This window comes from Nilaparvata lugens, chromosome 1 (genome assembly GCF_014356525.2).
Source record: "Nilaparvata lugens isolate BPH chromosome 1, ASM1435652v1, whole genome shotgun sequence".
NCBI classification, from domain to species: domain Eukaryota; kingdom Metazoa; phylum Arthropoda; class Insecta; order Hemiptera; family Delphacidae; genus Nilaparvata; species Nilaparvata lugens.
In genome coordinates, this window is record NC_052504.1 from 92,637,262 (window position 1) to 92,655,600 (window position 18,339).

General features: G+C 33.3%; 1 protein-coding gene and 1 long non-coding RNA gene across 2 annotated transcripts in view; one reads left to right on the forward strand and one right to left on the reverse strand.

Moving 5' to 3' along the window:
- The first annotated feature begins 2,817 nt into the window (after positions 1-2,817).
- Positions 2,818-9,407, forward strand: LOC120349451. The gene is made up of 2 exons (XR_005570355.1): positions 2,818-3,141; positions 8,495-9,407. It is a non-coding gene; the product is annotated as an uncharacterized LOC120349451 (long non-coding RNA).
- Positions 9,408-10,151: 744 nt separating this feature from the next.
- The window catches only part of LOC111043343 (glutamyl aminopeptidase), a 51,068-nt gene continuing 42,880 nt past the window's right edge, over positions 10,152-18,339 (reverse strand). The window contains 3 exon segments of the mRNA XM_039419621.1: positions 10,152-11,624; positions 14,398-14,506; positions 17,410-17,523. Coding sequence (XP_039275555.1) covers positions 11,490-11,624; positions 14,398-14,506; positions 17,410-17,523 — 358 coding nt within the window. The 3' untranslated portion in view covers positions 10,152-11,489.

Sequence of the window (18,339 nt, forward strand, 5' to 3'; positions counted from 1 at the left end):
AATCTATGAACTTCAATGTAGTGATTGTGACAAATTCTATATCGGACAAACGGGTAGAAATTTCCATATCAGGTTTCGAGAACATATCCAAGCACTAAAATCTAAAAATTATACACAAAAGTCGGCATTTGCTGAACAATTGATAGATTCAGGCCATAATTTTACAGATATAAATTCCTATATGAAAATACTTAATTATGGTAATAAAAGTCAAAAACTGAATGTCAAAGAAGAATTCCATATTTATAAAGCAGCAAAATTAAACAGAGATAAAATAATAAACTTAATCCAATTAGACACCAATAATCCCATTTTTGATAGAATCATGCGAATTAAAACCCAAAATTTACAGTCCTAGTTCATAAAAACATATGAATACACTAACATATGATCAAAATAAGAATCTTCCAGTAGTATTTATTTATTTACTTCATATCACTTGAAAATGGCATAAATGTCCGAAACATGGTGTGATAAAATATTTAAAAAAAGGATACTGAGATTTTTATTTTTTTTTAATATTTACATGCATGTTTATTATGCGCATACACACGTTTATTTTATATGATATATATTTTATCTAAAATACATGAAATGTATTTTACATTTACCTACTTGTATAGTGCTTATTGAGAATAAAACTTCATTCATCGAAGTGACATCTTCTTCACCAATCACCCCTTTAGGAGACATTTCTTATTCCCTATTCCTTTTTCTTCATCAATGACCAGTGGACTGTAGCCTATAAATGACGTCATGAAATCACTTCTAGTAGATGACAGATCAGGCTATGTTGTCCTTGTGTGCATCAAAATATTCACTCATGGTGTAGAATGGGTTATTCTTCAGCCATGTCACTATTTTAATTTAAAGTTATATATTCCTTGCAGATTCCTCACATTGACAGCCGTTGAACAAGCCAAGGGCAAAAATGGGGAAAGAGTCAAAGAGTCCTTCTTCTTAATTGTTCTGCAGCGTGGAATATCCATTGCAAGCCTCCTCCTTGTATTATATTCATGCAGATCCGATCTAAGGACAAAGGTCTTGACTGCTCTTGGTGTCCTTGACATGCAACAAACTGGAGAGTATGTACTGGTTATAGATCGTGAAGATGTCCAGTTGCACAAAGATGGGTCGACAGTGCTCACGATACCCCACTGAGGTGATCACTCAAAGTGCTTTCTTCTGGAGCATCAGCATACTCTTGCAGCACGCCGCATGTCCCCACAGCAAGAGTCCATACAGAAGATGTCAAATTTTAAATAGGGAGTTGGTTTAAAAAATTGCATTGTGGGTTTTCAGTGTTTAAAATTATGATAGACCATGATTAAATCTCCTAACAGGAGACTAAAATCACCCATTTCCATTGTTATTTCTTTATAATATAGTTAGAATAAAAATTATGTTTATTCAACTTTATATTACATTGAACCCTTGAGAAACATTCTATATAAGCTAAAAAAACAATGCAACTAAATTGATCAAAATTCCTTGAGTTTAAAATAATAAGTATTCTATACGGTACCGTAATTCATTACTTATCACCCATTCAGTTGACATTAAAACTCAAATCACCTATTCCCCTTTCCCATTTCTAATTCTTATTCCAAATCTATATTTATATGTTAAATCCTTGAGAAATATTCTATAAAAAAACAAAGCAACTAAATTGATCAAAGATCTTTAATATAAGAATTTATAGAATTATATTCAATAAATAGTTATAAAACAAAATAATTTAGTAGGTATTACATTAGTAAACTCATTTTATTTTAGACATGACTAGTTTTGGCTGAACTTGCCATTGTCAAGTGTCAAAATCTATTTTGATTCTTTTTTTGAACTTTCAAACAGCCCTATCAAAATATGTTTTTCTTAAATGAAAAAATAGTTAAGTCTACTAAGGCCCGGATGCACAAAAATGATTAATTTCACAAGAACCAATTAGAGCAGAAGGTATTTTTGATAAGGCTTCTCTGATTGGTTCTCGTGAAACTAATTACATTTAACCGGATTTTGTGCAACCGTCACTTATAATTTCAGAATAAATATATTGGGTACGGTACCATAATAGCAATTCGAATGAATCCAACCAAACTCCATTAACAGATAACTTATTTACAAAAGCAGTAAACTGCTCAATGCTATAATAAGTTATCAATTAAGCTTATTAACATAGATAATCAATTATATTAATTAATATATTATTTAGATGGAATCCAATAATTCTTCACTTACACAGAATATCAAAGAAGAGCGATGATAATATGTTTTTCTTTGAATCTAATACTTTACATTTCTATTGATTCTTCATTTTTATAACTGAAATTAAAAATTCTAGTAGTTCATTATATTTCTTCACAGCCTATAAACGATTCGGCAACGGTGCGAATGTAGTAAAAAGGATAGGATTTACTGCTTTGTCTAACGACCAAGGATTCAGTACACAATACACCAGATTACGGTATTTTTAGTTTTTTTTCAGATTGAAATTTTGGTGACATTGTAACCTAAATCCCACAATCCTGGTTCATTACTTCAGATTGGAATAAAATATTATTATTATTTGACCGGTTACTATTTCAAATAACCTTACAAAATTATTAATTCGATACGTTGAGAACTCTATGCTCTTATTTCCTTTAAATAGGTAATTGAATATATTTCCTCATTCTTTTCCTTGCTGAAATGGAGTGTACGTGCGTCATCAGTAGATACAAAAAAATATACAAGCTAAAGTATAAGAACAAAAATGGCATGATTAAGGATAAAAATTAATTTATCTTTCATTCATCTTTTTTCATGCAACAGGAAAACTCATAAAGTAAAAATTATGAGCAGATAATAGCTAGATTGCTCATTTATTCTATGTCTTGAGTCAGTATTGTTTATAAATAAGAGTTCCAGCTTTCAAAACAGGTTTATGAATCAATTAAGTTTTAGAGATCGAATCAAGGAATTTGATCATTCTATCTTTTAATATTGGCAGCAGCAGCAGCTTATTCTGCTCCTTGGAATCTTTTTTAAATTTTCAAATCCTGCAAAAGTTTTAGTGTCATTATTTCTTTTCTTTGAGAAGTCATATATTCCAAAAGCTCATCTATATTAAATTCCATCACACATATTAGGCCTACAATAACGGTAAGTTGAGACTTTTATTTGTTAATTCAATTTCGGTACCTACTTCCAAGATATGTTCACTGTTCAGCCCTAAAAGTTTTGGTGTCATTCTTTTTTTGAGAAGTCAAAATATTCCAAAAGCTCATCTAGATTAAATTCCATCACACATATTAGGCCTACAATAACGGTAAGTTGAAACTATTTTTTGTCAATTCAATTTCGGCACTTCCAAGATATGTTCACTGTTCAGCCCTAAAAGTTTTGGTGTCATTATTTTTTTGAGAAGTCATATATTCCAAAAGCTCTTCTAGATTAAATTCCATCACACATATTAGGCCTACAATAACGGTAAGTTGAAACTATTTTTTGTCAATTCAATTTCGGCACTTCCAAGATTTGTACACTGTAAAGCGCCACTTTAATTTATAAATACAGTACGGTTCATTGATTTGCCATTAAATCCAATGTATACCTCTGATGAATGAAATTTCTCACCTATTTTACCATTAAGTGAGAGTCCCTGTAACTGAATCTATCGTGGCTTTTTTTTATATAAATAAAAATAGAAATTTAAGTACTCTTTTTAAAATGATTCAGTCACTAAATAATGTTGAAAAGGGTACTTAGATTTATATTTCTATTTTTATTTATCTTCTATCTATCTATATATAATATATAAAAGCGAAATGGCACTCACTGACTGACTGACTGACTGACTCACTCACTCGCAGAACTAAAAATCTACCGGACCAAAAACGTTCAAATTTGGTAGGTATGTTCAGTTGGCCCTTTAGAGGCGCACTAAGAAATCTTTTGGCAATATTTCAACTCTAAGGGTGGACTTTAAGGGTTTAAAGTTCGTCTTTTAGCATGTATATTCTTCTTATTCTCTTAATTATAATATTGAAAAATGTCCATACCATATGTTAATATAAAACTATAATCTAGAGAGGGTACCTCTTAGAAACAGTTGTTAACTGGTAACTAAATTAATGATTTTGTCAGGTTGGCATTAAGTTGAGTTGACTTTGTTAGGTTGGCACCAAGTTGAAGATTGAAATGCATTTATCGCGGAAAAAGTGATTGGGCACTGCTACTTCAATCAGAGCTATTCCTGGGAATATTATATTACTAGCCGTCAGGCTCGCTTCGCTCGCCATATCCGTTTAGCCAGACGTTTAGTCTGGACCCCCGACTGGATCGTCCTAACATATAATAAAAATGGTCAAATGAAAAATGCAGGCAAGCGAAGCGAGCCTGCTGATCTCATTACTGGACGATTCAGTTGGAGGTCCAGGGGGCGGAGCCCCCTGGCTAGACGGATATGGCGAGTGAAGCGAGCCTGACAGCTAGTATTCATATAAATTTTAAGTACTCTAAAGTACTTTAGTCACTAAATAATTTTGAAAAGGGTACTTAGATTTATATTCAAGAGTAGCCTTAAAGAAAAAATACTTTATTTTTATGCTTCATTAACCGTTCAATCTTCAATATAAAAATGAGAGGAGTAAGTTACCTATAAAGTATAGATAATATTAACAAATATTTTTTTATCCTTAAGGAAAACCTTATGTGGTTATTATTTATTTATCTTATCAGGTTCTTACTAATATTGTTGTCTGTGTGTTGGTTCTATAGCCATTTTCGATAAGGCTCCTATTTGACAGGTTCTCTCTAATTGTGCTGCTTTACTAGCAATGCATCTTCCTTTATTGGATTTTTGTTAGTTGTAACGTGTGAGGTACGGAACTTGGAACAGTTTAGAAATGGTATGCTTTATTTTTTTACTTTCCTTGCCCTATTACCATAGGTAAGGAAAGTATTGCTTTCCGAAAAAAATTGAGGTACCCCAATTTCCAAATTTCTATACGTTTCAAGGTCCCCTGAGTCCCAAAAAGTGGTTTTTGGGTATTGGTCTGTATGTGTGTGTGTGCACGATATCTCATCTCCCAATAAACATGTAGATGCATAACAATATAATATAGTTATTATATTACAAATTACTTTTTCATATCATATACAGTTCAATAATTATTTTCTTAGTGTATATTATGTAAATTCATCTATAATTTTGCTGTATTGTAAGCTATTGTATATAAGTGTATAAGCCAGTATATTGTAATCTACATAAATAAAGTACTCAATCAATCAATCAATCAATCAATAAACGGAATGACTTGAAATTTGAAACTTAAGGTTATTACACTTCAGATACAATTTAATCAAAACATTTCAAGTGGAAAAGATTTAGCATAAAAATCTCTACAATTAATGGTCTGTAACATTTTCACCTAAAATTGAAAATAAGCTCGAAATTCGAGAAAATGTTATTATCCAATTGCAAACTGTTGGCAACTGTTGATTCTATTAAATCATTCACTGTGAAGAGATAGCAGACCTCTTATGTCTCCAGTGTTATTGTCCTATAGTGACAGAGGAAGGAAGAGTGAAGGAGGATTGAGTGAGTGAGTAGAAGATAGAGAAAGAGAAAGAATCTACAGAAAGGACAGGGGTTGAGGGAGAAAAAGTGAGTGAGTGAGAGAAAATGAAGAACATCTCACACCTGAAGGACAAGCAAGACTGACAGACAAGAAGCCATTCATTGAGTTGAATGATATCATCAGCTGGCTTAGATCTTTGAATAGTAGACTTGAGATGCGCGTGAACACTAGCGTCAGGTGATCAATTTTCATAACGGCAAGGAAAATTTTGAGTGTGCCACACCAGATTTTATTCAAAGTTTCTGTTTGCTGTTCTAACAAATCAAATTCACACTACTAGCAGAGATGTTGTAGAATTTCTCCATATTAATGTCGAATGAAACGATATTGTCAGTTTTACATAATTTTATGGAAAAACATAAATTAAGTGATACTGACAATATCGTTTTTATTTCACCTTCACTTTAACAAATCAGTTAGAATCAAAGCTTTTATAGTCATAATTTTCATACGATTCTGTGAATTAGTCAATAAAACGCATTTAAATTACTTAATAAGTGGTTGTGACGTTTTCAAGTAGATAAATTAATAGTATGGTTAGTATGATAATGGTGTTGGTGATATAGCCTAAACTATTTCAAGTCCTTTTATTCAATATGAATAAGAATATTATAACAACCACATCGTCACTCCTCGACTACAACAGAGAGCTGTATAGTTTTTAGTTTCTCGAAGACTTACATCCTACAACCAGGACCTCCTATATACTAGGAAGTCCTTATATACAGGATAGTCATATATACTCAGGATAGTCATGTCATATATATCAGGATAGTCCCTATATACAGGAAGTCCTGCTACAACCCATCAATATTTATATGTCACTTTTCTATGTATTTAAACACGACATGCAGTCAATTATTAAGTAAATAATTAAAAACTTTTACTCACTGACTGAAGTACTTTCGACCGTCTAGCGATCATTTTCAACAGTCCAGACCGGAAATGTTTTGATGGTTAGGAAGATTTGTGGTGTTTATTTATTTTATTTATTTGCCAAAAACAAAATACAAAAAAGCTTTAAAAAAAAAAATATATGCTACTACACTTAACTAAGATACATACATAAAAATTAGGGAACTATTAATAATAATATTAAAATTTTGGTAATCAATAGGTCAATATAATCAGTAAGTAAAAGTTTTGAATTATTTACTTAATAATTGACTGCATGTCATGTTCAAATACATAGAAAATTGTGTTAATACATAGCAGCTCGGAATGGATCAAGAAACCATTACTTTGAATTTCTTATTTTTATGTCATTCGAATTCACACTTCATATACAATTAAACATTTTTCAACCCTTTAGAATTATTTTGAAAAGAATTAGTGTGCTTCTTTATACAGTAGCCTATAAGTATTTCAATTATTGAAAACTCAGAATTGTCTCTTAGAATTGTCTTTATAATATTCAAGGGTTCGTAAAAAATAATACTTTTTGGTAAATGTTGAAACGAATACATTGTCACTTGAACTATTAATTATTATTGTTAGTGGAACTGGAATTGCTAATTTAAGAACTTAATTGACCGAGTGAAGTGAGGTCTAAGATTCAAGTCGACGGTTTGGCATTTCTCTTAATGTTTATAATGTTGCGCATTTACGGCGAAACGCGGTAATAGATTTTCATGAAATTTGACAGGTATGTTCCTTTTTTAATTGCGCGTCGACGTATATACAAGGTTTTTGAAAATTTTGCATTTCAAGGATAATATAAAAGGAAAAAGGAGCCTCCTTCATACGCCAATATTAGAGTAAAAATCAGACTATAGAATTATTCATCATAAATCAGCTGACCAGTGATTACACAGATGTGTGGATAAGCCAGTGTATTGCTGTATTTCCATAAGGTCTATAGTTTCAATCAAAGACCTTAAAGAGATAAGGATCTTTTAGGTCTTTGGTTTCAATCAGGTACTTGTGGATGAGAATACTTCGTGACGTCTACTGTTCACAGAACTACTAGTAAAAAAATCTGGTGTGGCGCACTCACACAACTTTCCTTGCCGTTATGAAAATTGATCACCTTACACTAGTGTTCACGTGCATCTCAAGTCTACTATTCAAAGATTTGAGCCAGTTGGTGACCGGGCAATAACGCTGGAGACACACAAGGTCTGCTATTTCTTCATAGTGAATGATTTAATATAATCAGTTGAATAATATTATTTTCTCGAATTTCAAGCTTATTTTCAATTTTAGGTGAAAATGTTACTGAACATTAATTGTAGAGACTTTCATGCTCAATCTTTTCCACTAGGAATTTTTTGATTAAATTGTATCTGAAGCCTGAAAACTGGGAATCTAAAATCAAATTTTGCATAGATGGGGTGAAGCTCCTGGAGTTTCTACAGATCTGGTTCTTGAGGCAGTTGATAGAGCTTATCAATGACTATTTTAGGTATAAATTTGATCAAAATCGTTGGAGCCGTTTTCGATAAAATAGCAAAAAAAACCCTGTTTTGACAACATTTTCGCCATTTTATCCGCCATCTTGAATTGCATTGGATCGAAATTGTTCGTGTCGTATCCTTACATTGTAAGGACCTATATTCCAAATTTCAAGTCATTCCGTTAATTAGGAGATGAGATATCGTGTACACAGACAGACGCACATACACTCATACACTCACATACAGACCAATACCCAATAACCACTTTTTTGGACTCAATTTAGAAGTTGGGGTACCTTAATTTTTTTCGGAAAGCAATACTTTCCTTACCTACGGTAATAGGGCAAGGAAAGTAATATGTACAGCATAAATTTAATATGGTAATTGGAGTGAGACAACTTTGTTCTCCTATCTTTCTCCACTGCTTTGATAACGTGGACCTCACTTTAGATGTTTGTTTATTGTATCCATACACAGATGACGAGCAAATATCACCTCATGCTTCTCTCCATCTGCAGCATCAGCCTGCATCATCTGCCAACATCAGAAGCTCAACCAAATCATCAGCAGAATACGTCACAACCCGCTAGCGTTCAAATCAGTGACGCAGTTTCAAAGGCAACTGATGCAGAAACCAGATTCAATCATCAGACCAACTACAGTTGCATCAATATTTGTGCTGAATTTGCTCAGTGCAATTCCAGCGAACAAGGACTGTTTCAAATTTTCAGTGCACCAAAAGAGTGTAAAAAAGTTTGCGGTACAAATTTTATCGTGTGTTGCTTAGCATTTTCTACTTTTTTAAATTTTGGTTCGCCATTAGGTGCAATATATTATAGTAAATTATATACACTAGTAGCCGGATAGTAACTTATGTACTCCTAACGGCAGTGATGATATCATCTAATAGTTTAATCACAGAATTAATAACAGCAGTTTTAACAGCAAAATTAATAATAGGAATTAATTATAGGAGTTTTCTCTGGTTTAATCTAATAAAATATTAATAAGAACGACAAATCGAAGTGTCTAACTAGCCTTAGTCATACTTGAATACCATATAAATAAATAATTTTAATCAATAAAATTTTTAATTTAGATGTAATTCATTAGTAAATTGAATCATGACAACTCGTAGTTTAGTATGATTTCTTAATCCATTTCAAACTGCTGCTTATTACATATAAAGGTGTGTACAGACTTTCGCTCTGCTCCGCAATCGAACGTCACTCGAGCAGATCGATTGATGATCGACAAGAGTGGAACGCGTGAAGAGCTAACATCTCCCGTAACGTTCATGATCGGAGCGATTGCGGAGCGTGCGCAGAGCTTGTTGGAGGCGCGTATATCTGTACGCACCTTAGTATATAAAGAACAAAACGAACAACTTTAAATCAACACATAGATTTTTGGACGTTTGATTTTTTGCCGTCCTTATGAAATCTACAAGATTAAACGGAACATTGTAAATACATAAACACTTCATTTGTTTGCCAAGACTATTAAATTCTATCTATTTATATGTGAACTTTTGGAAAAAATTTGATTTGAAAATGCTCTGTCCTTGAATCAATGTGACACAACTGTTCTGTATTTTAAGATGATTAATTAACTGTGTGAGATAGGTAATTTCTTATTGAAGAAAATAAATTGTTGTTACTTAGGTCTTTCACATATCTTTTGTAATCGTATGTCTAGATACTATAATCATAGAGAAACGATAGCGTAAGTAGATATCCCATGGTATAATGAGTTTATGTCGCAACTTTTACTGTTAACTCAAGCCGATTACTGTCGATTTTTACTGTTTTGGCCGGGTGAGAGTGTATGAACGGCACAGTATGAGAGAATACCAGTGTCACACAGCTTCAAGGGAAAAAACTACGTGGACTATCGGCTTGAGATAACAGTAAAAGTTACGACGTAAACTCCCTATACCATGGGATATCTACTTACGCAATTGTTTCTCTATGCTATAATGTAAACACTGTTTAACATGGTTTGAATCATTTGGATAACAGTGTTATTTGAGAAACTATTTCAATAGGCAGGGGCTCCCACAGGTGGGGGGGGGGGTCGAAGACACGGACTGTGTCATTAAAATTTGACTTTTTCACTCAAAATGAGGTCAACAGTGTTTTAAATAAATTTCTCAAGATCAGATACTCATAAAACCAATAAACTTCAATTATGTTTAACTGCATGAAACTTTACTATCCTGTTCATAATACAGTATATATTTTATAAAGTTATGTTATTCGATATTTTGGCTCAACATTTATTGTGTTTTAAATAAATTTCTCAAGATCAGATACTCATAAAACCAATAAACTTCAATTATTTTTAACTGCATAAAACTTTATTATCCTGTTCATAATACAGTATATATTTCATAAAGTTATGTTATTCGATATTTAGGCTCAACATTTATTGTGTTTTAAATAAATTTCTCAAGATCAGATACTCAGAATACAAATAAACTTAAATTATGCTGAATTGCATAAAACAACTTTATTATCCTGTTCATAATACAGTATATATTTTATAAAGTTATGTTATTCGATATTTTGGCTCAAAATTCATTGATTTTTAAAATCACTCATCAATATAATTGTTTTTTGAGAAGAAAATATCAGGTGAACCCTTAGGGTGTTTGCACACAGAGAGCGGTCAGCGGCCAGAGCGGTCTCATGAGGATATAGATATATTCAATACATTTTTGTTGAATTCAATATTTGATTATTGTTATTCTGTAATGTACTTGTAATATAATGAAGATTTATTTATATCTAAATCCGCTTAAGACCACTGGAATTCAGAACGCCTGGCCACACTCAACTTTTTCTCTCCCAAATTTAGGTTAAAAGAAATTAAAAATTTAGTTAAATCCATTTTCATCTTCATCACTATTATCACTATTTCCTGTCGAAAAATACTCTTAAAATGCAGGATTTCGAAAAAAATACTCTAAAAATGTAGTAATTTGATCGTATGGTAAGAGATGTTATGGTATTTCTCCGTAATTGAAAGAATAAGATGTTGATATTTTCAAACGTGGTATTGACAGCATTAAAGTGGTATTGACAATATCAAAGTCTTATTCTATCAATTAAAAATGTAGTATTTAGATAGAGAAGTTAAAACAGTTCAAAATACAGTTACCTCCACTTTTCTTGAAGGTAAAGTAAATTAACTTTGTAGATTTACAAAGTGTAAATTTTGTTAATGTAAATGTAAATTACATTACAAAATGTAAAGTAAATTTACATTTTATAATTAATCATAACTTCCAGTTCAAAAATATTTAAACTGAGAATGTAAAATTTAGGAAGATCAAAAATAAAGTATCATAGAAAATTATTCTGTTTTTCCCCGTAAACAGAGGATGTACTAAGATAAACAGAAGATCACAGACCCCAGGAAATTAGTCATGTTTTTTCACTGATATTCCTGCGAAGCTTTGAAGTTTAGATCAAGCAAGAGCTTGATCCAATTCGGAAACATGGGTCTTGAGCCAGTTGATGTTGTTTTGAATTTGCTCCAGGGCGATTTTGCGGCCTGCCTCTCCGGCTCCAGAATCAGGATGCAAAGCGAAAAAATCTTTCAACTGCAAAAGATTAACATATTATTATTTATTTGAATTTATAAGAAACTTGAGAAATTACTAATGAAAACTAAGAATTTCCAATAAACACGTTAAGCCAGTTACACATCGATTTTTGGACTAGTAGTTGGAAATACTAGTAGTTCTGTGAACAGTATATATCACGCAGTTATAAACCCTCTTATATTGTCAGAGTAAATTCTGTCCTGTCGTGTCGGCGAGATATTGATGTGTAAAAAACTAATGGCTGTTTGGGTTGTTGTACCGACAATGCTAATAATTTGTTGTAAACAACAATGCTACTATCATTAAAAGCTTACCGAGTTGAAAGCAGAGAAAAATCGGGAGAAAATACTATGCTATTTCGAGTTATCAATTGCATGCCTTATTGAATGCAATTAATAGTCCACACGACAGCTGATTCTTACCAAGTTACATTGAGATATTAATTGCATGCAATTAATAATCCACTCGACAGCTGATTTATAATCAATAATTCTGTAGTCTGATTTCTACGGTAATATTGGCGTTCGAAGGAGACTCCTTTTTCTCTTATATTATCCTTGAGCTACAAAATTTCAAAAAACCTTATAATTATATAGTCCTACGTCGACGCAAAATTAAAAAGGAACATAGCCTGCCTGTCAAATTTCATGAAAATCTATTTCTGTGTTTCGCCGTAAATGCGGAACATATAAACATAAATAGAAATGCAAAATCGTCGACTTGAATCTTAGACCTCACTTCGCTCGTTCAATAATAATCTATTTCATATCATCTGTTTAATAGAATTCATAAGGACGGCAAAAAATCGTACGTCGAAAAATCGATGTGTGTAACTAGCCTTAGTCATACTTAAATAAATAATTATCAAGAAATTTTTATAATTAAAGAGACTTGAAATGTCAATTTTTATTAAAATAAAGTGGATTTTTTAACAACATTTTAAGAGTATCTTCAATTATGGAAAAGTTCCACATCAATATTCACTCTACAAACTTCATCAAAAATAAAATTTTAATTTGGATGTAATTCATTAGTAAATTGAATCAAGATATAGTTTTGTATGATTTCTTAAACCATTTCATACTGCTACTTAAAAACACATGATTTTTTACTTGCAGTCAATTATCATTTAGATATAAGAATCACAGTCCTGTGAGAAAGTCATGGACTTTTAAATTTGAAGGGGAATCCATAGCCTCATTCTTTTTTGAAACTTTTATTTGTAAAAATTTGGGAGAAGACAGTTTTGGGCTATGCCTGTTGTCTTCTCCCAATCGAATTATATATTATAATTATGATTTGTGATTGTCAATGAAATAAATAAATCAAACTAATTATTTTACAAATTCGACTGAGTCATTGTCAATATTGTAGAACCGTTCTATAATTGAATAAAAACACAAATCTGTTGTCAAATTCTACACTGTTTTATTTAGAACACGACCATGCTTTCCTGACCACACCGGTCACATTTTCAAGTTGACAGTCAACTACACCAACGACAACGTTTCGTTACCTTGCAGTCAACAGTCAATTTGAAAATGTGACCGGTGTGGTCACGAAACCTTGTTCGAGTACTAAATAAAACAGTGTAGAATTTGACAACAGATTTGTGTTTTTATTCAATTAATTATTTTACCTTACATCTCAATCAATGAGGTCGCTGGAATAAATTATGTATCTATGTATTTTGTTTGTTTAGTTCTGCCTATAGTGAGATCCAAGATATAATAGCAGTATTTGATTAACATTGGTGTTGCTATCTTTGTCCATCATTCAACAAATCAGATAGCGCTATCCTTTACTAGCTCTGCACGTAGCCAGGTAGGGTTTTAACAATGTAGAAATCTAATTAATCGACAAAATATTAAATTTAATCTCAATTATGAAAATGTACTTGAAAAATATATTCTCTTGACGCATAAAATATGATTGACATTATAAACAATAATGAATAGTTAATATTACTTCAGATATACGGGTATCAGATATCCTCTATAGGAGATAGTGGCAAGGCTGAGAATCGGCAACGCTGTTCTCCTATCTCCACTGTCATTATAACGTGGATCTCAATATATATTATATTTTATTAATAAAAACAATATAAAACTTGTAGTACCCTTTTATTAAAACATTTTAAAAACTTTAAGGGCCGGGGCCGGTTTCCGAGCTCGGGATTTGGCTAAGTCCTAGACTTAAAACAGCTGGAGTCAGAAAATTAGCTTTCCAAAACGGGGCGTAGTCGCAGTTTTTATTTTCTCATTTCTATAATTTGAAACGTTTTTACTTGACAAAATTAAACATTTCTAAATAACTCAAAATAGCTGAAACTTTACACTATTTTCTCTTTATTTTATCAAGTGTTTAAATTTCTAGTTTTTTGAAATTTAATTCAAACGTGACTATGACAATGACTGCGACTACGCCCCGTTTCGGAAAGCCAATTTTCTGACTCCAGCTGTTTTAAGTCTAGAACTTAGCCAAATCCCGAGCTCGAAAACCGGCCCTAAAATATTTTAACGACTAGTTTCGACCTACTTTGCCCATTTTCAAGTTACAATGTTTTAATAAGAGGGTACTATAAGTTTTATATTGTTTTTATTAATTTGAATTAAGTAGCCCATATAAATGAAGTAATTTTATTATATTTTATTTATAGCCGCGATATCAGTAACCCGTCTGCCATTTTCCCATATAACACTCGAATACACGGATAACTAAACAACTTGATTGGGAAAATAGTTTGAGAAAAATGAAAACAGTTACTTACTTCTTTGAGCTTTTCTTCACTTCCATAGCTGACTGAAATTGCTGGTATCAGTCTCCCCAGCTGTCTATCGTTCAGAGTGAATCGATTCACCAGATACGACCAATTCTCTCTGCGAAAAATAGAAAAGTGTCAAACATTGAATTGAATAGCTGGATTTATTTAAACCCAGGAGGGCAAAGTTAGGGCCCTCTCTTATACTTAACCCTCTCTCTTATACTTAACCCTCTGTCTTATACCCTCTCTCTTATACTTAACCCTCTGTCTTATACCCTCTCTCTTATACTTAGCCCTCTCTTATGTATTAACATTGCTAAGACATCAAGCTGTATATTTATGCCGCATCTACACTCTCGTCAAGTGCGTACAAATGACGACCCTCTCTCTTATACTTAGCCCTCTGTCTTATACCCTCTCTCTTATACTTAACCCTCTGTCTTATACCCTCTCTCTTATACTTAGCCTCTCTTATGTATTAACATTGCTAAGACATCAAGCTGTATATTTATGCCGCATCTACACTCTCGTCAAGTGCGTACAAATGACGACCCTCTCTCTTATACTTAGCCCTCTGTCTTATACCCTCTCTCTTATACTTAACCCTCTGTCTTATACCCTCTCTCTTATACTTAGCCCTCTCTTATGTATTAACATTGCTAAGACATCAAGCTGTATATTTATGCCGCATCTACACTCTCGTCAAGTGCGTACAAATGACGACCCTCTCTCTTATACTTAGCCCTCTGTCTTATACCCTCTCTCTTATACTTACCCTCTGTCTTATACCTCTCTCTTATACTTAGCCCTCTCTTATGTATTAACATTGCTAAGACATCAAGCTGTATATTTATGCCGCATCTACACTCTCGTCAAGTGCGTACAAATGACGACCCTCTCTCTTATACTTAGCCCTCTGTCTTATACCCTCTCTCTTATACTTAACCCTCTGTCTTATACCCTCTCTCTTATACTTAGCCCTCTCTTATGTATTAACATTGCTAAGACATCAAGCTGTATATTTATGCCGCATCTACACTCTCGTCAAGTGCGTACAAATGACGACCCTCTCTCTTATACTTAGCCCTCTGTCTTATACCCTCTCTCTTATACTTAACCCTCTGTCTTATACCCTCTCTCTTATACTTAGCCCTCTCTTATGTATTAACATTGCTAAGACATCAAGCTGTATATTTATGCCGCATCTACACTCTCGTCAAGTGCGTACAAATGACGACCCTCTCTCTTATACTTAGCCCTCTGTCTTATACCCTCTCTCTTATACTTAACCCTCTGTCTTATACCCTCTCTCTTATACTTAGCCCTCTCTTATGTCTTAACATTGCTAAGACATCAGCTGTATATTTATGCCGCATCTACACTCTCGCCAAGTGCGTACAAATGACGACGAGCGCGAGAGTGTGGATGGCTGCTTTGCCTTTGCTTGCCATCGCTCAGATGTTTGTCGAGTGGCCAGCCAAGCATCCACAAATATATCCCATTCAGGCACTCGTCACATTGCAGTGTGGATGCAAGAGCAACGTTGCCAAGCTTACTAGCTTGACCAGCGACTTAGCGAGAGTGTGGACTAGCAGACTTGTATCAATTTATTCATCAAATTCATTCCTTCAAAGTGACCGTTAATAGATTTTCCAATTCTCATTTTGAATTTCTGTGCGTGATCTAAAGAGAGATCCACGTATATTAATATGTATAAGTTCGTTAATATGTATAAATATAAGTATATTAATTTGTTTTTGTGATTGTGGAATGAAATAAATAATTAAATATTGGTTGAAGTAACAGAGAAAACTCTTAGGCTCAACCTTAGACCTTTTATAGAGTAGACACGCTGGGAAGTCTAACCTCTGAAGACAACATCTACTGCAAAATCCGCCCATCTTGACGTCACAACCAAGCTAACAACAATGCATTGTTCAACAACAATGTAAGTTAAACACCTCAAACACTCACACAACAAACTGTTGTGACGTCAAGGTGGGTGGATTTTGCAGTAGAGATGTTGGCTTCATCGACTTTTAGTATGAATATACAATTGGCCGTGTCTATTCTATAAATGGTCTAAGGGCTCAACTCACACTTACGCGACTCAGGTCTTGTCGAGAGCATGTGTTCAATTGGTGATACTCAGACCAGTCGATTCTAGTCTCCGCGACGTCACCATTTGAAAACACATGCTCTCGACTAGAGTCGAGTCTCTTCTCGACCTGAGTCGCGGAAGTTTCTCTTCTCGACGAAACTCGACGCGGCATGTTTTCTAAACAATTCCAGTGCACACTTGTAAATCGTACCACTACCACACTAAACGGTGTTTACGGAGGTAGTGATCGTACCCCAAAGTTAGTAGACAGATGAATGTGAGTTGAGCCTTACTGTCAAGTTTATGAGTTGTATCACAGAATACAAATATATCAGTTATAGAAGTTTTCTATATTGACTAATATTGACTTGAAAACATTTAGGCTTAGCTCACACTTACGCGACTCAGGTCGAGAGGAGACTCGACTCTAGTCGAAAGCACGTGTTTCCAAATGGTGACACTCAGACCAGTCGACTCTAGTCTCTGCGGCCTCACGACTCTGAGACTGAGTCGAGCGTCGACTCGACATGTTGGTCGAGCCTCGACTTGAGTTGCTTAGTACCGTTCATTTTTAATTAAAGTTTTATGGAAGTGATGTTTTAACATTTTAGATAAGACAATAATATAAATTAGATAAGACAATATTCATAATAATTATTATAAAATTTTTTACATGCGCAGAAGTGTCGAATTGGATCTCATATTTTTAATAATGTGAGGTTAAAAATGGAGTAGCATGGAACTTGAGTAGTGACAATGAGAAAGAAAGTCGTAAGGTCGAGAGACTCGAGTATCCTCGACTGGAGTCGTACGATTCGAGTCGAGGTAGTGTGTGTTGAGCCTTAGAATTATTAGAAAAACACGGTTCAGCTGGATTGTGTGGTTGTTGGTATTACAATGGAATCCAAAGGTCTCACCTTACAAACTTCCAGACAGCCTTATTCCCAACAGGATAACTGGAGATTACAGAAAGCATGAGTATGTAGTCCTGCGAACGGACATTGCTCTCATCTTTAGCCAACTCCATCAGCCTGAAAATCAATCATTCTGCTCAAAAATTACTGCAAAGCTGCATTAACATCAAAGAGCACTCATAATATCAAACTTATTAAATCAACGCAAAATGAAAAAATAAAACCATAAGCTATCTGTGTTTACATTGGTGCAATCTACTTGAATTCAAGTTTTTTTAACGTTTGAGTTATCGGCTTGAGATAACAGTAAAAGTTGCGACATAAACGCCCTATACCATGGATATCTACTTATGTTATTATTGCTCTATGGTATTACTTTTGGAGAAATATTAATTTATTAGATATGAGAGTCAATATAAATCAAATATTGATTTGTTATATTTTGCTAAATCTATATATATATATATATATATTATATATATATATATATATATATATAATATATATATAAAAGCGAAATGGCACTCACTCACTGACTGACTGACTGACTGACTCACTCACTCGCAGAACTAAAAATCTACCGGACCAAAAACCTTAAAATTTGGTAGGTATGTTCAGTTGGCCGTTTAGAGGCGCGCTAAGAACGGATTTGGAAAAATTTCCAAAGATACGCCCAAAATTAGCGTTTTTTGCTTTTTCTCAGATTTATCGAGAACAAATGTACAGAAATTGTTCAAATTTAGTACAGAAGCTAAGCTAGGGTGTATTAATGTTGTGTTAGAAGGAATTTGAAATAACGCCAAAGATACGCCCAAAATCTGCGTTTTCCAGCGTTTTTTTGCGCTTTCTCAGCTTTATCGAGAGCAAATGAACAGAAAATGTTCAAATTTACTACAGAAGCTCAGCAGGGGTGTAATAATGTTGTGTTAGAAG